The following is a 25,981-nucleotide window of genomic DNA, read 5'->3' as shown; positions in this document are numbered from 1 at the left end:
CCCTTGCTCTTCTTGCTGCTGAGACCATGTGGGTCACATATATTCTTCGCGAACTCCGCGGCACTCACACTGTTCCTGCTCTCTATTGTGACAACAAATCAACCATCTGTGTGGCCAAGAATTCCGTCCTACACACCAGAATGAAGCATGTTGATACCGATTGTCTCTTTGTTCGCGATGAAGTTCAGGCCGGCACCATGACTGTGCAGTATGTACCCACTGAAGAACAACCGGCTGATATTCTCACTAAGCCTCTTCCGAGCCGACAGCACGATTACCTCAGTTCCAAGCTTCCGTTCGCTTCCGCTCAGCTCAGCTTGAGGAGGGATAATAACAGATAGTATTAAATAAATAGTATTAAATAATATTAGTATTTACTGTGTACTAATCCTAGTCCTATTAGGATTAGTACTCCTTAATCCTAGTCCTATTAGGATTAGTACTCCTTCCTATATCTCCTATATATATCTCCCATTTATTCCCTTATTAGGTTAACACTTCAATACAATCAATATTCCTTCACTTATTTACGTTTCCTTTTTAAGTCGGGGCCACATCCTTTTTGTATTGAAGGAGTGACTTGTGACTCGACATTAGCAAGTTGTTCATCTCCATTTTTTAAATTGTCATTTAGCAAAGTTGATATTTATAATAGTGTTATTAGGGGTGGGCATAAAAACCGGAAAACCGAAACACCGAACCGAACCAAAATTTTTCAGAATTTCGGTTTCGGTATTTCGGTTTTCGGTTCGGTATTCGGTTTAATTTTTTGTATTTTCGGTATTTCGGTTCGGTTTTCGGTACATATTACTTTGGAATTCGGTATTTCGGTTTAAACCGAAATATTATATTATAATTTATAAATTATATTATATTTAATAATTATTAATATTAAATAAATTTTTTAAAAAAAATAAGAAACCCTAAGTTGAAATATCAAAGCCCATTAAGTTGAAAAATCAAACAAAAAATTGAAAAAATTGTAAAGTTTAAAATTTTAAAAAGCCCACTAAACAGGCCCATTAAAAAACCGAAATAAAAAATCGAACCGAATTAATAAAAATCGAACCGAATTAACAAAAACCGAACCGAACCGAATTCGGTTCGGTATTCGGTACGCAATTTACAAAAATCGAAAACCGAAAAAACCGAACCGAACCGAAATACCGAATGCCCACCCCTAAGTGTTATATAGTAATACTTACTGCCTCAAAAAAGAAAAGATATGAAAAATAAAGTACGACAATGTGAGATCCTAAAAATCCATCAAGTACTTCTAAAATCCTCAGTCACAATTTGATGTGATACAATATATTTTAATCTAAAACACATACTTTTAAAACAAAATTGTATATAATAGCAAACTAATAACCTAAAATAAATGGAGTAGCTAGGGTTTGATTTAATTGTGCTCCATAGCAAACGTTACAAAAAATTGTCAGGCGCCTCTCTCCCAAGTATCTCGCTCGCCACTCTCCTCCGATCTCTCGCTCGCTTCTTCACTTTTTATACAAACACAAGTGTATAAAAATTGTTTCTAATTGTATAAATACACATATTTTTGTTCCCTCTCTTCCCTCTTCCAGACCTCGCTCGCCACTCTCTCAAATCTCGCTCGCCACCCTCGCCTTTCTCACTTATACAAACAGAAGCGAATGTATAAATTGCGTTTCTATTTGTATAAAGCATGAGAAAATTGTATATACACATGCAAGTACATATATTTTCGTCCTATACATTTATAATTATATAATAAAAATACTCCCCTGCCCAGTTTCTTTTGTCTTTCTCTCTTTCTCGTTTTATACAATTTTCAAATTGTATCTAATTTCTCTCTTTCTCGTTTTATACAATTCGATTCAATTGTATATTCCTTATCAAGTCTCTTTTGTCTTTATCTCTTTCTCATTTTATACAAATTTAAATTGTATATAATTGTTCTATACACTTATAATAATACAATTCGTTTTATACAATTCGTTTTTATACAGTTCTCTGCCCAAGTGTCTTTCTCTTTTTTGTTTTATACACTTCGTTTTATACAATTTGCTTCAACAGTATATGTATAGCGAATTATACAGTTTCTATGTTTGCTACGGAGCGCAATTATGCAAACTTTGCTATAGCATACAAATATGAATTTTTTATTTGCTATATGTGAAAGTTGCCCTACTTTTAATATTAAAAAATATTACTTATTATTTTTTACTTATGTTTTTAATAAATAATATAGAGATAATGCATAAGCGTTCCTAGATTATGATTGAAATTTCAGAGATACACCTTAACTAAGTTAAGGTCATATTACTCCTGAACTCATTTTATACATAATTTTGTGCATCTTTTTACCTACGTGACACACTCCATGACTCCATACAATTGAGTTATGTAGGAGATATTTGAATGCCACATAAGCCAAAAAGGTGTATAAAAATACAAAAAAATAAATGAGCTCAAGAAAATAATAAAACCTTAATTTAATTAATATGTATCTCTAAAATTGGATCATAATCTAAAAAATACTTATACATTTTCTCAATAATATATAATCACATAAATACATATGACTTATACGTTCTAAATTATTTTTTTAATAATTTTTTTTAATCAATCAAAATCAAACAACACAATAATAAGGTGTTGCCTACTTTTTTTTTTCAAATGAAGATAGTCGAATCCTTCATTTATGGAGTCAAATTGAAATAAAGTATCCTAAATGATGGGGCAACCTTGCAAAGCAATAACTACGGGGCCATGGTGTCACAATGAATTATATCTTTGTTTTTCACTATAACTTTCGTATTTATATTAAAATTTGATTAAGATACACCTAAAATAAAAATAGTTAATAACAAAAAAAAAGTTCCAAAAATATTCGAATTTAAATCTGCAATAAAGGTAAAGTACAGGATAAATCCTATCCATTGAATCATAATCGTCATTATTTATACATGACGTTATAATTTAAAATAGTAGCCAAAATTTTGTAGCATCATTATAGTATATTCTGCCGACAGAAATTTAATATATATATTTTTTTAATTCTTTGTCATCTCTCAGTTCCTTTTCACCATCATCACTTGTCGTGCCATGCTATCGCTTGTGGTCATCAGGCAGTGTGTAAAAATAATGTAAAATAATACTAATATTTATATTGATTATACAAATATTATTTTTTATACATTATTTGATTTAATATATTAGAAATAACAAATTTTATATAATTTTTATTAGAAAATATATATTTACAAATACACTATTCAAACTTTATTTATTCGTACACTTTCTTTGCAACAAAATTCTTTGCTAAAACTTTAAAAATTACTCTATTTGTTAAAACATCATTAATTCTTCTTTTTTTAAAAAAAATAATAATTACATAGTTATACTATTGCATTAAAATATTTTTGTGAAATGTTGACAAATAATTTTTTTTAATCAAAATTATCGTCATAATAGTAAATGTTTTGCTTAAATTATTTTGAAATTAGAAACTTTTGTTAAAAAATAGTACTTATATAAGAGGTCATAAAGCCTATTAAGATTCCAAAAAATTAAAAGACACCAAAAAGTAAAGCAAAATAAAAACAAAAACTCATGACAAGAAAGAAAATGAAAAGCCTTTAGGAATAGTTTTGTAATTATTTAATCTAATACAAATATTAAAATGTTGTGTATTACTAATACCTAGAACTCCTTGGTATTAGTAATACACAAATTAGTATACAATAGAGTATATAACTAATACACACTTAATGCATGCATTATATTTTCTAATACACAAATTAATACACTTGGCATGAAAAAGTCTATCAAAAAAGGTATTACTAATATACACACTTAATGCATGCATTTTATTTTCTAATACACCTACCAAACGATTCCTTAATGTATTATTCCCTCCGTTCACAATTGTTTGACAGATATACTAAAAATAAATGTTCAAAAATAATTATCAATTTAAATAGTCAAGAAATAAATAGTCTTTTTTTTTTAGTTCCGCCCTTAATGACAGTGTAGTTCAATTGAAGAGTTATGTAAGCTTTTGGTATTCTTGATATTATAAGGTTATATTAATCAAACTACACATTGTATTAATTTCCTTGAGGGATCTGTATGACCTTACCTTGACAAACAATTATGAACGGAGAGTGTGTGTGTATATATATATATATAAACTTTTCATATTCTTGATATTATAAGGTTATATTAATCAAACTACACATTATATTAATTTTTCTTGAGGATCTGTATGACTTTATCCTGACAAACAATTGTGAACGGAGAGAATATATATATATATATATATATATATATATATAAACTTTTGATATTCTTGATATTATAAGGTTATATTAATCAAACTAAATATTATATTAATTTTTCTTGAGGAATCTACATGACCTTATCCTAACAAATAATTGTGAACGGAGAGAGTATATATATATATATTCTGTATAGTTTATAAGTAAAATCTGAAAAAAGAATAAGATATATACTACTCCAATTCAATATCTATTTTAAAATTTTATCAAATAAGTAATTAAATAATATTATAGTAAACACGAATATTGTAATTATAATATATCTACCATAACGTTAAGGTGTATAAGAGATTTTCTAAACTAATTACCGAAATTCTTTGTACATTTTTCTTGGATCTTTATATACATTATTTGGTTTATAATTTCTTTATTGAATTATACGAGATATGTTACGATTAGATATGGGCGTAAAAGTAATTTGAGAGTAGTTGTAGACTCGTAGAGTTGATGTGTAGTGATAGACAACTAAATGGTTTTTAATGAACATTAATTACTATCAACAGACTTTAATTTGATAGTACTCTCCGTCTGATATTGTTCGTCATAGTTTTTATTTTTAGAGTAAAAATTATTGATAACATTTTTAGATATATTTTTCATTACATTTTAAGATATAGTTCATTATATTGATATGCAAAAAATTGTAATATATAGTATTTTTCATATAATTTTAGAATATTTAATTTTTTATTTAAAATATCAAATTAATATAATATAATTTATTTTAAAAATTAATTAAATTAACTTTTAAAAAACGTAATATAACAAACAATTCCGGACAAAGAGAATACTTTAGCCGTTGAAAGCAATTTAATTATTTGAGGAAAAATCGAGTATAATGTGTGTGGCCGACACCTCTCTTGATTTGGGTCCACATTTAATGGGCCCTCCATAAGAGTGGGGGCCCATTAGACACGTTCAAACAGTTCACACCACCTCACCATTAAAGCCCAAGAAAAATATCTTCACTATATATTATCCACTCGTCAATTATGAGTTTCGTTTTTAAATTAATAATAGTTTTAAAAATACTTTGATATTTAAATAAAACATACTTTTCAATCTACCATACGATATAACAAGTGATTTCAAATTCTTGTAAAAACATGAAACTCTTAATAACTTCTAAATTTGATAAAAATTTTAAAATTGCGTGTTTACTCATGATAAAAGATTTATCGTGCATTTAAATTTAATTAATCAAATAAAATGTTTTTTCTAAAGCTACTAATAATTAAAAATAAAACAAATACTCCCTCTGTCTTATTTTGTGTGTTAGTTTTTATTTTTCGAAGACACTTACGTATAGAATTTTTAAATTTTTTGAAATAAAATTTATATATTTATAAACTACATAAAAACTACTATAAATTACAATAATTGATAATTCAAAATGTTAAAATAATTTATAAAAAATTTAAAATAAAAAATAAACTTATTTAAATATTAAAATACGAAAAATATCACATAATTTTCAGAAAACTTTTGACTCAAACAGAACAAATGAGGTACGTGCCAGAAGACTCTATATATACAACCTCCTTACTATTCAAATCATATCTCATATACACAATTCAATCTTCTTCTTCACAAAAAAATCATGAATTTTCTGTCATCTTTGGCTAAGAGCGCCGGAGCCGGCGACGATTCCAAAAAAGCCGGCGAGGAATCAGGTTCAACAACAGAGCTTTTCGCCAGTGCTAAAGTGTTAGCAGATGCTGCTCAGAGTCAATTCAACAAAGATTCCGAAAAAATTGATAACAAAAAAGTGGCTGAAGCAGCAGCCGATGTGCTCGACGCTGCACAGAAATACGGAAAATTAGACGAAACTCAAGGAATTGGACAGTACGTTGAGAAAGCCCAAACTTATCTCCACCAGTACGGTGGCGATAAGGCCCCGGCCGCCGCACCGGTTGCTGAAGAAGCAAAAGCACCAGCGCCTGCACCGGAATCGAATCCGGCGCCAGCGCCGGTTGTTGAAGGAGATAAGGAGGAGGAAAAAAAGAGTGAAGGAGCTGATTATCTTAAGATGGCTGGTGATTTCTTAAGCAAGAAGTAATTAGAGTCTAATTAACTTTTTTTAATTATGGCTGATGTTATATTTCAGTTTTTTTTCTTAATTTGCCACTGTTCAATGCCGGCGCCGGAGTTGGGTTTATGTAATATGTATGTAAGCTGTGTGTATTTCAGTAAAATTTGTGTTTGTTTGATTTTGTTAGTGTTATCTTCGTTGCTTCTGGGAAAGAAGTCAAGAACAAAGATTAATCTTATTTTTGAGAGAAAAATATCTCATATCTGAAATTGTTATAACGATATCAAAATTAAAAATAAAACTGTTACTTAATATTTAGTGTATTTTAAGATATATATGTGTTCATGTGAGACATAAAAGATATGGTATAATTATAAATAATAATAAATATATGTGGATATATATACTTTTGAAATATATTATTCCCTTCGTCTCATTTTATCGACACTTTTTGCATCTTGAGATTCAAATAAATTATCTTTGATCATATATTTTTCAAATATCCTTTTAGCATTTTGAATTATTAATTACTGTGACTTATAGTAATCTTTATGTAGTTTAGAAATATATAAATTTATTTCAAAAATTTAAAAATTTCATACATAAATATCCGATCAAAAATTAAATTATTTAACTTTCGAAAAATAAAAAGTATCACAAGACAAAAAGTGTATTAAGTAATGGCAATATAAAAGTTTTTTATAAAGTTTAATATGGTATAACAATTTTAATTAAAATTAAAATATCTTTTAAATATTTTTCTCCATTTTTAATCCATTTTCAACTCACAAAATATTATACTCTAAAATAATAAAAAGCGATCACCTAAACATACGTAGGAGGCTCTGTACCATCATCAAGCTAAATATTTGAACAAGTTAGTCATAAGATAAATTTTAACTATTTATTGATTGTTTATCATTATTTATTTTATTTAAGCTTATTTTTTCGATAAATTGAAGGAAATATATCATATTTTCAATATTCTTTCATCTATATTTGTCTTTCCTCGATCCTATTGTATTACATCTAATTCTCACATATTTTATTGGATTATTCACATATCTCTTCTTTTTTACATGTTAAAATTATTTTAATTTCTTTCTTTTAATTTTACTCACTATAAATATCATTTATACTTTGTTTTAAATATTTTCATTTCTAAATTATTTCTAATATGTTTATACATCCATCTCAATATTTTTACATCTTTTGAATATAAAAAGTTTTATTTAATCCTTTTTTACGTAATAAAATCGATCTAATCATCACTCTATAAATATCTTTATCTTTTTGTATTTTAATTGAATTGAATGTGTTTACAAATCGATTATTCATCTACATAACATATTTGAACTAGTTTAAATTACATCTCAAATATTTACACACCCTTTTTGTCTTAAAAAAGGGAATAAAATTATAAATTTTATTAATTTTTATCTAAAATAATATATTAATAATAACAAAAGCAAAAGCTAGCCTTGACAAGAATCATTATATCATTGGAAAGCTTTCCATAAAAATACTGTTTGGTTTATTTATAGAAAGTGTTAGGCAGCGACTTAAACACGTTTTTTCTATATTAGTTAGCCCTTCAATTAAACTTTCTATTTTCTTTTTTCTTTGTCTATTTTTATACAAGTCTTCTAATCGTAAATTACTTCTTACATCATAATTAACGTAATATAATTTAATTATATAAAAAAAAATTAATATTGTCACGATCCAAATTTGCAAGTCGTGATGGCACCTATGTTCCCAACCAATAGGTAAGCCAACCCAACATATTAACCCAAGTAAATCAACAAATGAGTAAAAAGACTAACACTTAGCAAGAATCTCCAACATTGGGTTCCTTATAAGTACGAAATGCCGAAGATAAAATATATCACCCCAAGAATTGATGTCTTAAGTACAAGAGCTTCTAAAATTCGATGCAAGTCTGAAACTAAATGACAAATCTAACATAAGGGATACCCTGTTTGAATACTAATAACAGAATAAATAAAAGATAGAGGGAGGTGTGGGCCACGGAACAGCCAAGCAGCTCACCACAACTCCAAGAACTTCAAGCCGGACTCAATTTGCTCCACGAGATGTGCTCCTACTCGGAATCGAATCTGCACCACAAAGAGTGCAACAAGCGTAGTATGAGTACGAAACCACGTGTACCCAGTATGTCTCATTGACCGACAACGAAGAAGTAGTGACGGGAGTTATATAAGAAAATAAATTCTTAGATTGTACAAGTATATATATATATTACACTTACTATTTAAGTTTCATCAATAAAGGAAATCAACATTTAATATTTTCCAAACACCAAACGAAACATATAGTCATCAAGAATGAATGATGGGATGAAATGCAATGCAATATGATGCCATGTAATGATATGTCTCAGAATACCCAGTACTCACTCAACCGTATATACATGATACTCCTCGGAAATACATCGAGAGTTCATGACCCATGGGGGACTCGCGAGGTCCATATACCGACACGGACGATCTCCACGTGTCTGTGCGGACGATCTCAACGCACCATCATAATATCAAATAACTTCCGCACGGACGGTCTCCACGTGCCCAAATTACAATCTTAACATCTCACCATACTCAATCTCATGTCAATGCATGTATACAATATTGTTTCAATATAAGGGGATAATGATGCATCTCAATCGATCAGTATCAACATAATACATAACCACCTCAATTATCACAATTGTACGGGTGTAATAAAGAAAACGCAATCACACCAAAATTTCAAGTTAACAATATATCAGCTAATGCCCATATGCTTTGGCAAATTCTCAAATTACATTCCACATTCTATAGTAGTAACTTTCCGTTTTATAACACCAGTACTCGTACCAATGCCCGTCACACCATTGATACGAGACCCCCATCTTTCGCCCTTACCCCTTAGTCTATTTTCATTTTTAATCTTTAATTAGGAAAACGTCCTTCAACAAGTCTAAAAGTCTTAACATACCTTAAGAGCCGAACCTCGTGCCACGAATCTTCAAGATAGTTTCTTTCCCTTTCGCAAAGTTTCGGAATGTTCACAATCTACCAATTACGCAGTATTCGTAAGTAAGCGAGTTTGTAGACTTTAAAATTATTGTATGTCTATCATAGACCCAAAAAAAAAAAAAAAAACTCACTCATAATTCTAATCAACTTCCAAATTTTAATATAGTTTATATGCCAAAATTATTATACTTGCTAAATTTTAAGTCAAGAATTGAACTTTCATCTCTCCAAATACCCTAAAATTCAATCTTAATATAATATACACCTAATAATTAATTTCCTATCTCAATATACCAAAAACTAGTATCTTAATATGATAATAATAAGAAAATAAGCCGACTTAAAACCATTTACGAAGAACTAGTTTGTTGCACCTCAAATTCCTATACATCTGCATATTTGCATACAATTTCTCAATCCCCCCCAAAAAAAAAGAACTATCACTGCAGCCATTGAAAATCCTTGGGAACTAAAAACCTTGCCAAAAGTAAAAAAAAAAATCCAAAATGTTTCAACCAAGTACTAGTAAGGACCCATAATATAAAACTATTATTTAATGTCTCTTTCTACCTATTCTGACCATTTCATTCTTGAATTCAAATCAAAACCTAAAAAAAAAAAAAATTTATCTATAAAGAAGAATTGGAAAGTCACAAAATTTGTCCACTAACCTTGCAGGTATACAAAGCAAAATTGGAAAATTGACATAAAAATATAAACAGAAAACAACAAAAGTTAAAAACTCTTTCACTCAATGACTAACACACACCTAACCCCACCACTTTGCACTATATTATCCCATTAAATCATAAAAATCAGAATAATATATTATTATGAACATTCAATAACACAATTAGATTGAAAGTTCACCTGCAATACACGACTCACGAGTAATGTTATGCCCACGCCGCCGGTAGTTTTTTTGAACCCTTTTTATTTTTTCTGTTTTTTCTAATGTTAATTTATTATAACAAATAAACTAATCCCACTAATTTAAATAAATTAATGGGTCAAGTATAAGATATTGAATAAATTATGGATATGACCCATTAACTATTAACTATATTAATTCTTCACTAAAAATTTTTTATCAACTAAATACTCTTAGTCTTCGAATAATTTAAAAGTACCCATTTTAAATTTTTAAAAGGAGTCAAACTAGTCCTAGTTCTCAAAACTACCTAGCGGGTCGTTACAAATATAAATTTAAATTTAATTAAATTTTAATATGAATACGAGATACTAAGTAAGAAATAAAAGAAATATGATTTGATTTTTAGTAGAATTTAAGAAAGAAATAAAGAAAATTTATTGACTAACCTTTCAATGCATACTAATTAATACTAATTGTGAGATAATCCATTTTTTATTCTTTTAATTTGAGGAAGGGACCTTAGTGATATGCGGAAAATAATCGTTGTTTCATTTGTATAAACTTTACTCTACACCTACGAAATTACGAAATTTTTGTGTAACTTCTCGTTTTTTCAGTAAAAATCTCTAAAGCTCTCATATAAATTTTTCACATTCACCAATTTTATTTATTTGAATCACATTTTATTTTGCTTCAATTTGTAATAATACTATACTAATTTTCTTATTAACTATCTAAAACAAAAAAAAAATTATGGATGCCCTTTTTGCTAAAGGAAAAGAATTTCTTAATTCCAAAGATAAAGACGATGAAAAAGAAACTTCCAATCGCAGTGAAAGAACAAAACATCATGATGACGTGGATGATTCCGATGACCGCCCACAAAGAAAAACTTCCGGCAAGTCCGGCGGTGGCGGCGGTCGAGGTGGTGGACGGTCGGACGGCGAAGGTGACGACGAGAGGCCCGCTGGCGCCGGCCGTGGTGGCGGTAAGACGGCGGCAGGCACCGGTGCTCATAATCCAAATGAGCACAAACAGCCAACAACCTCTGAGCTAATGGCTAGCGCGAAGTTGGTGGCTGCAGCTGCACAATCCCAATTAGGCGGCGGCGAGGGCAAGCCAAAAGAAGAATTGGACACCGGAAAGCTTGCCGGAGCCGCCGCCGACCTCCTTGCGGCCGCTTCCCACTACGGCAAACTAGGAGATGATGGAATTGGTAAATATATCGGACAAGCCGAGGATTATCTTCATGGCTACGAGCTTAAGAATTCAAAACCCAACAAATCTGGTACTGGTACTGGTACTGGTGCTGGTGCTGGATCCAAAAAGAGTACTTCTAGTGATGCGGAGCACAAGAACTCATCGGAGTCTCGCCCACGTGGCAATGCAAGAGATGATGATGATCACGATGATGAGCGCAGAGAGCACGCCACGAAAGAGAAGAAGATGCCATCAAAGAAACCATCCGGTGACAATCAAAGTCATGATCGTGAGGAAGGTGAGTATGTATATTCATGTCATTGTTATATTAAAAGTTTACCCTGTGTCCGAAATTGTTTGTCATGTTGTGTTTATTAAAAATCACTCTGACTAATTTTCAAAGGTACATTAATTTGATATCTTAAATAAAAAAATTAAATATTCTAAAACTACATGAAAAGTACTATAAATTACAATTTTTTGCATATTAATATGATGATAAATACGTCTTAAAATATTAGTTGAAATTTTTATAATTTGACTTCAAAAATAGAAATCATGACAAATAATTTCGAACAGAAAGAGTAAGTTGTGACAGATGATATGTATTATTTGATGATATCATGTTACAATAGGTAGAGGGATGCCTAAGAAACAAGTTAGTGATGATCATTCCGGAGATGAGCACACGATGAAAGGCAAAGAAATGCCTAAGAAACAATCCGGTGGCCGTGAACGTTCAAGAGAAGACGATGATGATCCGAGATCTGGACGTGGTGAAAGTGAAGGAATAGCCAAGAAAAAACCTGTTGGCCATGGCCAAGATGAACATTCAGATGAAGATGATAGTCGCTCTGGAGGGGGTTATGGTGAATACATAAAAAAAGCACAAGGATTTCTCAATAAAAAGTCCGACGGTGGTAATGGAAGTCCAAAGGGCGACGGAGATTCCGGAGGTGGGATGGGTGGGGTCATGAAAATGGCTCAAGGTTTGTTTAAGAAAGATTCTGATGAACGTGATGGCAATCGTAGCCCCAACAAACACGACGAAGATGGGAACAAAACAGATTATCTTAAGATGGCTGGAAGTTTTTTCAAGTAGAAAATATTTATATATTTCTATTTATGAGATTATATTGGATACGTTATTTTTCTTATCGTAATAATAAGAAAGAAGTATAGATTAATTGTAACATAGAATATCATGATCTGTTTGATCAATTCTTTTGTTTTCATTTCTTTGCTAAAGTTTGATTTTTAGCTATAGTTTGATTTGAATTGTAATAATGGTAACATGTACAATGTGGCTATGAGTTGCCATGCAAATACTATTAATGTACTTGTCAAGTAGTAGAATATATATAATTTTTATTTGATTCAATTTTTTTTTTTTGCTATAGAAACTTTAAAAGTAACGTGCCTTATTTTTCCTTATTTTTACTGTTCTAATTAATTTGACATAGTTTTTATAAAAATAAGAGATAAATTAATTATATATTATAATATATCACTCTTTAAATATAATTAAATTTAATAATGTCTTTGAAAAATTATTATACTTTTTACGGTCATGTTAGTGGGTATTCATCATTTTGCATTTCTAATGAAGTTGTGGTCTAAATTCTGATATTTACACCCTTTTCTTAAATTATTTTGAGTGAATATATAAATAATAAACTTGAAATATCAAAAAGGAGCTCAAACTAAAATAATCTGAATCTGCTTAAAGAAGATTTGAGCGGGTTGAGAATAGAAAAAAAAAATCAGCTCGTCGAAAAAGACGAACAACTCCAATATAAATATTATATAATAACGTATATAAAAAATATACATCATTGATACATAGTTATGCGTTATATATACATGATTATACATTGCTTATGCAATATTGATACATTACATAGACATACAACCATTTAAATGAAAAGAATTTATACCAAGCAACCAACCCAACCATAAAATTGTTATGCAACTATGAAAACTCTAACAATCCGTGAATAAATACTTTAATATCAGTTTATTTATAGAATTTAGTATTGAAAATATATTTGTCTACGGCCTCATAATTCATTTTTCTATCTTAAGAAAGTTCAAGCAAGACTAAAAAACTCTTTTTCTATTTTTAAATATCACATCATCATATGCTTATCGCATCATAAGATGATCGTGACATGATAAATGAATGAAAAAAAATCATCTATTTATAGTATAAAGATGTGATGAAAAGACATTTTCTAATCTTGTTAAGGCCTCATTTGTTTCCATTAAGATAAGATGTCTAAATCTGAATACACATCTGAATATTAACATTTGCATTAAGATTCAGGTGTTTTGATCTGAATACACATCTGAATTATTAAGATGTGGTCTCTGATCTAAATCTGAACACTAAATAATTAATGCCTTTTGTTTTCAATATCTGAATGTGCATGTGAAATTAACATTAAATTAATAAAATATCATAAAAATTCCAGTTCAACAAAATATATCACTTTTGATAAAAAAAAAGTTTTAAAAGTTTTAATAATAATGATTTGGAGTACAATCTTTTTCATTCAAAAACCTTGATAAACACCAATACACCGACATTGTTCTTGACATTGCCAATACAAGAAAATTATTAATATAAAAAAAAACTTGAAAGGATTTATCAAAACTTACCAATTCAAGAGGGAAAATGGTGTTTGATTGAGAAAAGAGAGAAAGAAAGTTTTAGTTATGAGATAAAAAAGAACGCTTAAAGTAGAGAAGCGATGTATTATTTGATACTTCATCCTTTAAAAAAGAATGACCTCCTTTTATTTTTAGTCTGTTTCAAAAAGAATGACCTCAGTTTTTTTTGGTAACATTTTAAAATCAGTTTTCCACGTGGCATGTTGAAGGTCACAAGATCAAAGGGCAATTTTGTACTTTTAAATCTAACTTTAATTTAGGACCACAAGATAAAAAATCTTTTTTGTACTCTTAAACTTCGTGTCAAGTCAAACTAGGTCATTCTTTGTGAAACGGATGAGAGTAACTTATTAAATAAGTTTGAATGTTGTTAAGAGTCTCCTACAGATCTGATTCATTCAGACCTCTTCTGATCATTATGAGTTTTTTTTTAAAATAAAATAAATGAATTTAATGGGCTGAATGTGATTCAGATTCAGACCTAAAAATCAAACATATTTAATATGCTAAATCTGAATAATTAAGATTCAGACCTAAATGAGGCCTTAATCGGAAGGTGCTTATGATAATGGTGATTGGATGTGTGCCACGACAAAAGAAAGAATAAAAAAAGATTTACATTTTATTCTTTTTAACCTCTTCATAAAAATAAATATACATTATTCATATAATATCGATATTATTATATAAGATGAAAAATTTTTAGCCGTCAAAGTAGATATTAATTCAAAATATAGCAAAGATCCATTCTTCAAAAAATTCTAAAAATAGCAAGACAAGATAAAATTGTACTCCTTCACTTATTATTTTTTTCCTTTTTTTTCGTTTCTCGCTCGGTGTTAGATATCTATACTAATGGCTGATTATATTTGAATTTGGAAGGAAAATTTAACATTTGAGTAAAAAACTTGCTCGGTGTTAGATATCTATACTAATGTCTGATTATATTCGAATTTGCGAAAGAAAATTTAACATTTAAGTGAAAAGCTTTTTAACAAAGACGATTCCGTACTCAAAAATTACAATTTTTTCCTAACAAAACAAAAAAGAATAATATTTTTTTTATCAAAATTGAAAAATATATATATTTTTTTAATTAAAAAACATTCCACTTGTCTACCTGGTATCTACAGTTTAGTCCCACGTAAAATCTCCTCACAGTTTTCTCCGAATACAGACAGATACAGAAAGAAAGAAGGAAAAAGAGAGACCTTACACAATAAAAATCCCATTTTTATTTGCTTTGGTCTCTCTTTTTCTTCTCTTTCTGTATAAAATTTTCTGGAAATTTCTGAAAAATCATCTTTTTAATTCAAGTAAGTTCATCTTTTCTTGAATCTGCCAAAAAAATAATCTTGTTTTGATGGTTGTCTGATTTCAAGATTGGATTTTTATGAACTTTGTGGATTTCTTGTGTTTTGGAATTTTTATGACATGTGAGATGGATGAATCTGTTTGTGGGGTTGAATTTTTTTGTGGGTATTTTGTGATTGATGTAATGTTTGTTGATTTGCCAAGTATTTTGGAAATTGGAATTCAAGATTCTAGCTTTAACTCCTTTTTGGGGGTTTGAAGCTTTGTTAGTGTGGTTTCTCTTGTTTTATGTTTTTAATTATAGTTTATAAAGGAAAAGTTTTGATTTTTGAAATTCTGCTGGTGTGCCTGTAATGCTATGTATTTTGTTAATGACTGTTTGAATCAGTTCTTGTCATTGGATTAGTAAATTTTGGGAGTGTGAAATGAACTAGAGTGGTTTAAGGTGTCAAATTTAGGCTTTGGTCCCGGAAGGACATGGTTTTAGATCCCATAGCTGTCATCAATAACAAGAAGACATATTGTAATCCCACAAGTAGGGTTTGGGGAGGGCGGTGTATGCGCAGGTTTACCCCTACGACTGTCATCATTTGCAAAATTAATGTGCAGTTGTACAAAATTAGATATGATTAGAAATGATCACATTTAGCTGAATATGCAAGTAGCAAACATAAAGAGTGAAATGAAAGAAGGTTATTTGAGATGATTAGTCATGTCCAACATCGACCTCTTAATGCATTGGTGTACAGTTGTGTAACTATGGTGATGGAATGTGCTAAAGGGGATAGGTAATCGTAAAAATCTTTAAAAATAAGTAAATTTTGGTCTAATTTTTTTTGCTAGAAATCTTTGTGGTGTTAGAGATTTGTATGCTAGTAGAAAATGTAGAGAATCTAATTGTACATGTCGAATTTCTTGGGTCTGAATGAAGTTCTATAATTGTGAGGAGACATATAATCGACCCTGACTAACTCGCGATAATGACATCATCATTGTTGTTATAATAAAATGAGCTAGAGTGGCCAAGGTCGTTTTTTCCTCCTTTAAGAGTGTTTGTTCGAGACTGGACTGATTGAAGGAGTACCCAAGAGCTGAATCTTTAGTGTCAAGATATCTCCTTTTGAGTGAAGGATAATCTTGTAGTGGAAGGATATATTCTAAGTACGTAAGGAGTACATTGATGCATGCATATCCGGTAGATTATCACAATTTATGGCAACAATGGTGAAACTAGAACTGAATTATGATTACAAATTATAAGGTAGAAATTTAGAGAATGGTGGTGCTCATTTCTTATATGAAGACATGATATATGAAATTAAAATAGGATGACTGAATGGAGGATTGCTACAGGAGTGTTGTATGGTTAGATGATATCTACCGCAATGAAAGGCAAGTCCTATAGAATGTTGTGAACCCATGATGTTTTATAGGATTTAACCACTAAAATATCCGTCGGACTATTGTTGTAAGTATTTGAATTTTAAGATGAATGGTTGAATGTGCAGTCAAGAGTATGATTTGACTAGTACCAAAGGTGCAGAAACCAGTAAAAATCTCCTTTTCTGCCTACATAGCAGTTGATAGCCCCATCGAAAGGGTTCGGTTGGAGGAATAAGTTTGACCTTGGTTACAATTTTCACCTCTTAGACGGAAAATAGAGTCCATTTCAGGTATTCTTTTTGGATGGGTGGGGGTCTAGATGCTTTGTTTTTCTAGCAATTTAGAGAATATTAAAAATAATTTCTTGTTGCTGATACATAATGATATGAAGCTATTCATTATTTATGTTGAAAACTATCTGAGGGGGCTGTGGTTGCAGTCACACTAACATCAGTTCTTCTCTTTCTGATAAATGTCACATTTTTAAATTCTATATTTCAGGTTCAAAAGAGGTGCTTTAAATTGAACAAAGTGTTTTCTGTCAGATCCTTATTGTACTAGTTGTTCTGTCTCTATGTGGAAATCCATTTCAAATGTCATCACAAGCTTTGGCCAGAAGAGGGATTCTGCTACGACCAGTCAAACTTGTCACGGGTACTCAGATGACGATGATATGCGCTCTAACGAAAGCACTGAGGAAGGACTAGAATGCCCAATATGTTGGGAATCATTTAACATTGTTGAGAATGTTCCCTATGTATTGTGGTGTGGCCACTCTCTTTGTAAAAATTGTCTGTTGGGACTCAAATCGGCTTCCGTGAAGATATCGACCCAACAAATCCAGATTCCATCGTTCGTTTCCTGCCCATGGTGTAATTTGCTGACACTTCGATTGTTTTACCAGGGAAATCTCAAGTTTCCTAGCAAGAACTTCTTCCTCCTCTGGATGGTGGAGAGCAGAAATGGTGACAGGATGAAGTCTCCATCTGCCATATACATGGATCAATTAATGTGCTCCTCCCCTTGTACTTCAAATACCAGGAACGCGAGTTCTGTTACGAACTGCAGGAGGGCTCATCGTATAGGCTCTTCGGGTTCTGGCACTAGTGGTCCTAATACAAATGATACCCCTACAATGCAAAGGACCCAGTTTTCTCTTCAGAAGTCCCTTGATTTCTTTTTCCGGTTGACATCCAAATTTCCGTTGGTTGTTGCACTTCTTCTGGTTGTTATATTTGTGATACCTTCCAGTGTGGGCATCTTGATTCTATACCTGGTGATCACAATTCTTTTTGGACTTCCATCTTTGCTAGTTATATACTTCGCTTATCCTGCTCTAGATTGGCTGGTGAGAGAGATTACTTCTTGAAGTATATCTGTTCAATTTGTTTGAGGATTACTTTTTAGAGTTTCGAGGATGTAATACATAGTACTGTTTGCACTAGTAAACAATGTCTCATCAGTTTGATCTTAGTTTTCATTTCAAGAGATGGTGTAAATAGTTGTTGGTTTTTGTGGAGGTTAAGGTTAATTTTCCTTCAAAGTTTGTATCTGCTATTGTTAATGGATGAATGATATCGTGGGGTTGCTCTTTCTACTATAACTGCATTGAGATAGATTTATTTCCCTCCGGAGAATTACAACTTGACATCACTATTGATTTGTGATGATGTTATGAAAGCTTATACACGGCGAATATTGTGCCTTAGTATATTTTCATGTTTCTCCAATAAATTTGGATCTACCAATTTACATTTTTTACAGATTTCTTATGAATGGTACTTTTAAAAGCATGAACAAGTTGATGGCATTTTTCCAGTGACTCTGATCTTATTTGCCTTCTCTAACACCTTTAGCTCTTCGTTCTTTCGATGTTGATCTGCTTGTTCTTTGGCCCCTCCTGCAATGCTTTCAATCCTTCCAACCTCATCGTTGAAATGTTTCCTGGCTTTTGCCCTACGCCTGTCTAATTCAGCCTGTAATTTCATTTTTTCATTTGATAATAGTTCAGCCTGTAATTTCATTCATTATGTAGTTGGTAAATAAATGAATACCAGAAGATCAACTATAAGAAAATTTTAAGATAGAATCAACCTCAACTTTCTCCAAGTTGCGCTTTGCTTTCTTCTTCTTCTTAGTCTCCCAGTCCACAATTTCATTTATGAGCTTCTTGTACCTGAAGCTTCTCTTCTTAGTAAAAGGGTAACAAGTGGTTCATATAATAGAACAATGAAATGTTATTGTCAATATGCAGGTATATCACTTTCACTGTCCTTTTCGGAGAAAAAGGTATAAGTGAAGGTTTTCTAGTGTGATGTCAATGGCAAGGCATCAGTTTAGCAAGGTACCTTATCCTGATTTTCTCCATTTCTTCTTTCTCCCAGATATCTGCCTGAGAATTTCCACTTGCAGGCTTTATTGTATTTGGCGCTTTAGCCATGCCTGGTTGTGAGGAAAATTGCCTAGTTGGCTGAACAGCAGGAGCGGAAACAGGAACCTCAGGAGCCTTGGGAGGTCTGATATCGATGCTTTGGTCTGGAAATGTAGATGCTCTCTTCATGGATGGAGCTCTTTTGGCCTTTTCAGCAACTTCACTTTCAGGTTTGCTATCTCCAAATGTTGGCGTTTTCTTAATGGATGGAGCTTTTTTGGCCTTTTCAGCAACTTCGCTTTCAGGGGTGCTTTCTCCAAACGTCGGCGTTCTCTTAATGGATGGAACTTTTTTGAGCTTTCCAACAACTTCACTTTCAGGTTTGGTATCTCCAAAAGTTGGTTTCTTCTTAATAGATGGCACAGATTTAACTGGCTCTGGATTGATTGTTGTTGACCCTATTGGCTCACTTCTATATGGAAGTTTTGAACTTGATTTTGAAGCTTCATCTGTTACAAGTAAGAAGAAAATGCGAAACATGTTAGGATGATAAATAAAATGACTATTGACTAGTCCTCATTATTTAACTAAGAAATCCAACGGTTTGAACTATTTGTTGAACCTGTTTCTTGATTTTATTGTTTATTCATCTCGCAATTTAGTAATTCAATTATTCAATGTCTAAGTGGCCTTTGGATAGAAATCACGAAGATGTGTATTTGAGAGGAGAAGGGTGGGGTTTCCTACTCCCCGGTGGGGTAAAGTATTTTCATTTTGGACCAGTTGTAGGAGAGGAGGGATTTGAGCCCCTGACATCATGGTTTGTAACCACGTCCTCTAATCCTCATTCCATCTACAGCTTGTTTATTATGATTCTTAATTATGAACTAAGAAGGACGAGGAATCATCGGAAATTTCTTCCTACCTGAGAGCTTTTCAGGTTTCTTAGCAATATCCTCTCCTTTACTTTTGATCTTTGTCAAAGGTTTATCACCTCCACTATTTGTCCTTCTGTGGTCATATTCACTCTCTTCTTCAATTGATGTTACAGCAAATGCAGCTGCTGCCACCGCAGCTGGATAATCAATGCTATCACTGGAATCATAATCACGACTCATTGTCCTTATAAACGGTCTGTGCAACCAGCTAGGTATTCTTTTTGTTTCTGTCAAAAAAACAAAAACAAAAAAAGCTTTTAGGATGTTCTTGTTTTCCTACGATTTAGATTTCGAGTCTGAGTTACTACCTTTAAAAGGTTGAGTTTTCTGTGGTGGTATTGTTCTATCTCTGCTGCTGCCACCTCTCTCTTCTTCTCCTATACCGGTAAACTTCACCCTAGAACAGTTGTGTTAATTGCAACACGATCAAAAAAGTTTTTCTTTATGATGCTAGAATTTGAATTGACGTTCATTACCTTATTTGCTTAAGCATATCCATTATTTCTTTGTGTAATGGAGCCTTATATTAAAAAGCTATTTCAAAGATCAGATAAAAAGTTGAAACTTTTTTTTGGAGAAGCACAAGAAAAAAAGAAGCTTTTTTGTCAGGTATAAAAGCTTTGCTGCTTTTGAAGGAATTTTAATGATTAAGTTAAGGTATCTTTGCCATGTAAGGCTTTGGTTTTGGATCTTCAAACAAAAGTTATCAAACATTCTTTTCTTGTGCTATAAATGCTTTGCTTTTTCTTGAAGAGATTCAAATTCCGTTTAAGAGTTAACGGTCAAAAACACACCTAAAGTATCCCGGTTTTATGAGTTTCATACTTGAACTATCACCTGCTATTTATCAAAGCACACCTCAGTTCAGGTAGGATAGTTAGGTATGAAACTCGAAAAACCGCGATACTTTAGGTATGTCGAGGAAGTTGAAAAAGTAGGAATCTTGAGTTCTTTTCAGGTTTATATAGATTCAAATCCTTAATCAGAAACCAACACAAGAAATAAAGACAGCAAAACTAACAATGTAATATAAAACAACTTTACTAAAACAATAAAATAAACTAAAGTTTAATCTGAAACTTCTCTAAACATATAAGAAGGACCTAATGTATTTATCCATATCTAAAAAACTAAACTAATAGATTAAACTCTGTGAATTCTCTATGCACAAGCAGGAGCCTGGAACCCTCTCAGGGTAGCAAAGACGATAGATTGAGGAGCAACACTGATGGGCAACGTTGGATCAACGAGCTTAGGCTTCATTACCGGGATGTCCAATGAGGAAGTGAGCTTCAATGGAGTTCCATTTAGCAACAAGACATCACTCTGAATGTTTCCATCTTTTGGAGTCAAATGGTACTCTTCTCTTGGATGCATAGAATCAACACTATCAGGATTTGGATTTATATACTCAACAGACGCAACACCTTCAGCGTACATATTCAAGTCATCGACAACAGAGACATCAAAGGTAGTTGACTTATCCATGTTGATTAGTAGAACTGTAATACCCTGAAAGACCAACAAAAAAGTTTCAGAAAAAGTGTATGCAGACCTAAGGTCTTACCGAGACTGTTCCGAAAAAGACCATGGTAAAGTTGAAATCTTTGATAGTGTTGTTGTAACTTACACTTGTCTTTGAGCAATGTGCGTAAGTGCGGATGTAGGGAGAGCCTTCATGAGTAATAGAAAGCACATTCTTTCCCATAAGCTTATGCCATAGAAGAGCACTGCAGATATCATCAAGAAACTTGTAAGATACCTAAACTTTAGTGTGAAATAAGTAAATTTTAGATTACGAGAATCGCGTTTTAAGTACCCATAGTAATCTGGATTTGGGATGAAACTTGTTGTGTTGAGAAGACCATAGTTTCCTCCTATTAAAGATTGTCTGCAGTATACCTTATGGTTGAATGTTGATGTCATTCCCAATTGATCCAAGTACCTACAATAACACCAATACTAACATAAGACACATTCGTTTTACGTGTTATCACGTTTTATCAGGCTTGATATGAAGAGTTACCAGAAGCCGTTAACGAAGGTGTGTGAAGTGGTTTTGCCACCACTATTATAAGCTCCACCAGATTCACCAACCCAAGGTCCAGATGATGGTGAAAACAACTTAGCATCATTATCAACATTCTTAAATGTTTGAGCTATTTGACTTAGGAAAAATGGATTCTGAAGTTTGTCAATCAAAGTTGGATCAACACCTACAATGTAACAATACAAACATTCTTTTAACACGCCAGTTCAAATCCTGAATCTGCCTCGGAATACTAACAACATACATTAGTATTACATACCTGCTCCAAGGTTGTAAATATGATGTGTCAATCCATCGACAACGCCCGGTCCGGTTGTTTCAAGGAACTCTTGGAACCATTTTTGATCATAAAATCCACCAGGGGCCAAGATTTTTGGTCTATAAGCAGGATTAGGATACATATGTGTGACAAGTTTCTTCAATTTCTTAACATCATTACCATATTGATGAGCCTTTATTTTTGCAGCAACTCCACTTCCACAAAGCTCATTACCTAACAAAAATTAATGTTAGTATTTTTTTTATATATAAACATGTAAAGAAAAAAACGATTTTTTTTTGTTGTTTAGCGATAAAATTTATTTATTTTACCTAACTCATATGAGTCAATTTTGTATCCCTTATTGATAGTGTATTTCATCAATGATTTTGCATTGTAATGATTCCAATCTCCAACCCAAAGAGTTGTATTATTTTCATCTGATGGTATTCTTCCAATTAAAGCATTGAATGAAAATGTTATCGCGGCTCTGCATAAATAATATCATGTTTGGTTAATCGTAAGTTAATGTTTATTATTAGATAAATAATTCATGCATAACTATGAATAGAATAAAATAAAATAAGGCCAAATATGGAAAGCTGTGAAACAACATTAGTCTTTGTATGATCTATAAGTCACGAGTCACGTTAATTTTGAACCCTACGTGAACACGAGATGCTTTTTACTTACCCTGTTTTGTTGAACATGTCATGCAATTCATCCCATCTATTCATGTGAAGACATCCATCACTAAATCCAAAGAGTCCATCAGATTTTTTCTCAAAATTTGAGCAATTTTTGGGGTAATTTCCAACTTTGTAATAAACTTGATCTTGTAATGAACCTCCTATTCTGAGTCTTAGTGGATTAAATGCTGCAAAAAATTAAAATTATAAAATATTATTTAGAAGCAAAAAAAAAATTTAAATATAACGTATATTTACCATCTTTTTTTTAAGACTAAAAACAAGATTGGGCATGAAAAAGAACATCCAAGTTAACGACAACTTTCCATAATTAAACTCTAATTTAAAATTTTAAAAATATTATTTTGTTAATCGATAATAGATTCAAAATTTAAACTTGATGAAGTTCAAGATATAAGATACTTATTACTAAACTCATAGACCATAGTACAATTAAAATTATAACTTCATATCTAATATTCGTTAAAATATTAACGAATTGCCATACACAAATCTATATTCACGTTAAAAATACAAAATTTAAATGAACATGATGGTTTGAAGGCTAGATTCTTGTTCAAAGAATAAAAATTTAATAATTTTAAAATTATATCGACCTATATTAATAGATATCACATTTTTTAAAAAAAAATATTTTCGTGCCCATATAATAATAATAAAGAAATTAGAGCAACATATTACTAGTACTACTAACCTTTAACAGCGTTTGTAAGAATCCTGTTTTTCAAATCCTACATAATTCAAAAACATAAAATAAATTAAAATAAATCAATTAAAAAAATAAATGTCCTATTTTTTTTCCTCCTGCATAACAACAACATAACCAGTATAGTCGCAAGACCTAAAGAGCAAGCTTGTTTTCAAGCTACTCTTGATTCACAAGAAATAAATTTACATATGAACGAATTTACAAAACTTAGATAAATAATAAAAATCGAAAAAAATATTTACCAGATTAAGAAGACCAGCTTTTCCCCATGGACATTGATTATAATCACATTTATTTTCTGGCCACCAATCTAATGTTGCACATATGAAATTATCATCTGTTTGAGCTATAGATGTAACTCCTTTCACCATAACTTTTAATTCATCTGAATTAGACAAATTAAAAAAACATGATGAAACTAAAAAAAACAAACAAAAAAATCTAGTTCTTCTTGAAACCATATTTTTATTTTTTATTGATCAATCAATAAAAATAAAAGATTGAGAGAGCTAGAAGAAGAATATAATAAATTTTTTGAAGTTTGATACGTTTATATAGAAAGAAAAAAAAAAGACATAGTGGCTAAGGATTATGAATCCTAGATGACTACTACAAAATTAAACTATGTACTAATTATACTATGATTCTAATTTAACAAAAAAAAAAAATTATTTTTATTCGAGATATTAAGAGTTCAAATTTCGAAAGGACTCAATATATAATAAAGGATAAATATCATCTTATTAGTACAAGTAGGATTTTGAGTTTATGTAATATACTGACAATATAAAGAATTATTACACTTTCAATAATTTTGACGTGTATATTATTAAGTATTATTATCGTAAGCTAAAAGGTTAAAGTAATAAATCGTTATAGTATAATATAATAATAAAAGGGTAAGAAATTCTTACAATATTAATATATATTTTCTATTTAATGTCAATTTAGGTCACCGTATTATTATATTATTATATATTATACGTTTAATTGATGGTATAAAAAATATGTATATCGTGAAATTATAAAGTTGAAACCTACTTTAACTGTATTATATATCTTTTAGCAATTTAACTTTATCCTTTGTGGTCTGAAATTCCTGCTAAAAAAAGGTTTAATTTTGGGATTAATCAGTATTTAAGACAAACACAACTTTATATATATAAAGTTATTTTTAATGAGGTTTGGTGAGAAAATAATTGGCATTCCTCAAAAATAAATTAAAAGATTATCTCAAATATAAATTTCTAACTAGATCAATTTTCGTATTGATGTGGACAATGTTTTTTTTTAAAAAAATAAATAAATAAATTGAGAATTCAATTTTAAGTTGAATATTGAGAGTTTTTGGGATTTAAAAAACTTATATTTTCACAATTTTTACTTTAAAGTATCCACAAAAATTCAAAGATAATTTCAATTCGTATTTATGTTCAAATACAACTCAATTTTTCAAATACTATTTTCAACTAGAAAAAAGAAAAACTAAAATACTTCCTCTTTTTTGTTCCTTCAATTTTCATAATTTTTATGCCAAAACATGCACTAAACGTAATCTAAACTACTATATTTTAGATGACCACTTTATTGGATATTTTTGGGATAAATTGCATACAAGAATTTTAGACTTCTAAAGTCATTAAATTCTAAATTAAGATTTTATATATTCAATATTTTTTTAAAATATAAATATAAGTTATTCAGTTCAACCAAATTCATAACTGAAATGCTAGCTCCACCCTAATCACATGACTAATGCTTCTTATGATTCTCAGAACATGATAAAAACTATTCATTATAATCATGAAAAGGAAAAAACTTTTCAGGTGAGTTAGGTCTTAATTGATCTATAAGTTGAGGTGACAAAAACAATTTCAACTTGCTTCAATTAACTTTTTTATTGATTGAGTCATGATTTGATAGTTGAATTTAAAATGACGTTTCAAATAAACGAGTCAAATTCACGCCTTTAAAGTAGCCAGGAGAGCCTTACACCGTTGGACCATAGATCCTTGATGTGTTCAAAGTGTCTAATCTATTTAATTTAACCGTTACAATTAGCATTTTACTTTTATATATATATATATATATATATATATATATAT

General features: G+C 30.7%; 5 protein-coding genes and 1 long non-coding RNA gene across 9 annotated transcripts; 4 read left to right on the top strand and 2 right to left on the bottom strand.

The window, feature by feature from the left end:
* Positions 1–5,835: 5,835 nt before the first annotated feature.
* LOC107020943 (nodulin-related protein 1) lies at positions 5,836–6,549 on the top strand. The gene has a single exon (XM_015221483.2). The coding sequence runs from the start codon at positions 5,926–5,928 to the stop codon at positions 6,382–6,384; it is 459 nt and encodes a 152-aa protein (XP_015076969.1). The 5' UTR covers positions 5,836–5,925; the 3' UTR covers positions 6,385–6,549.
* A 4,406-nt stretch (positions 6,550–10,955) lies between these two features.
* LOC107019238 (protein qua-1) lies at positions 10,956–12,850 on the top strand. Its single transcript, XM_015219791.2, has 2 exons — positions 10,956–11,767; positions 12,105–12,850. Exons 1-2 carry the CDS (start codon positions 11,023–11,025, stop codon positions 12,569–12,571), a joined length of 1,212 nt encoding a protein of 403 aa, XP_015075277.1. The 5' UTR covers positions 10,956–11,022; the 3' UTR covers positions 12,572–12,850.
* A 2,440-nt stretch (positions 12,851–15,290) lies between these two features.
* LOC107018452 lies at positions 15,291–18,436 on the top strand. Its single transcript, XM_015218935.2, has 2 exons — positions 15,291–15,458; positions 17,341–18,436. Exon 2 carries the CDS (start codon positions 17,414–17,416, stop codon positions 18,206–18,208), a length of 795 nt encoding a protein of 264 aa, XP_015074421.1. The 5' UTR covers positions 15,291–15,458; positions 17,341–17,413; the 3' UTR covers positions 18,209–18,436.
* LOC107018451 (uncharacterized protein At3g61260) lies at positions 18,431–20,768 on the bottom strand. 3 transcript variants are annotated; one of them, XM_027917204.1, is made up of 6 exons: positions 20,625–20,768; positions 20,457–20,545; positions 20,136–20,375; positions 19,188–19,719; positions 18,934–19,015; positions 18,431–18,851 (listed from the first exon to the last, which is right to left on the bottom strand). In XM_027917204.1, exons 1-6 carry the CDS (start codon positions 20,645–20,647, stop codon positions 18,624–18,626), a joined length of 1,194 nt encoding a protein of 397 aa, XP_027773005.1. In that variant the 5' UTR covers positions 20,648–20,768; the 3' UTR covers positions 18,431–18,623. The 3 variants fall into 3 exon arrangements, with proteins under 3 accessions (XP_027773005.1, XP_027773006.1, XP_027773007.1); XM_027917205.1 differs by having other exon boundaries at positions 18,431–18,815; XM_027917206.1 differs by having other exon boundaries at positions 20,457–20,538; positions 20,625–20,728.
* Positions 19,482–22,278, top strand: LOC114077338. 2 transcript variants are annotated; one of them, XR_003578525.1, is made up of 5 exons: positions 19,483–19,590; positions 20,070–20,150; positions 20,262–20,360; positions 21,324–21,619; positions 22,156–22,278. It is a non-coding gene; the product is annotated as an uncharacterized LOC114077338 (long non-coding RNA). The 2 variants fall into 2 exon arrangements; XR_003578526.1 differs by lacking the exon at positions 20,070–20,150 and having other exon boundaries at positions 19,482–19,590.
* LOC107019237 (heparanase-like protein 2) lies at positions 20,457–24,337 on the bottom strand. Its single transcript, XM_015219790.2, has 9 exons — positions 24,119–24,337; positions 23,862–23,898; positions 23,151–23,334; positions 22,790–22,947; positions 22,458–22,691; positions 22,175–22,364; positions 21,968–22,093; positions 21,779–21,878; positions 20,457–21,660 (listed from the first exon to the last, which is right to left on the bottom strand). The coding sequence occupies exons 1-9, from the start codon at positions 24,335–24,337 to the stop codon at positions 21,310–21,312; spliced, it is 1,599 nt and encodes a 532-aa protein (XP_015075276.2). The 3' UTR covers positions 20,457–21,309.
* Positions 24,338–25,981: the final 1,644 nt, after the last annotated feature.

The sequence above is a fragment of the Solanum pennellii genome, chromosome 5 (assembly GCF_001406875.1).
Source record: "Solanum pennellii chromosome 5, SPENNV200".
Lineage (NCBI taxonomy): Eukaryota > Viridiplantae > Streptophyta > Magnoliopsida > Solanales > Solanaceae > Solanum > Solanum pennellii.
This window is presented reverse-complemented; position numbering and strand designations above follow the sequence as displayed.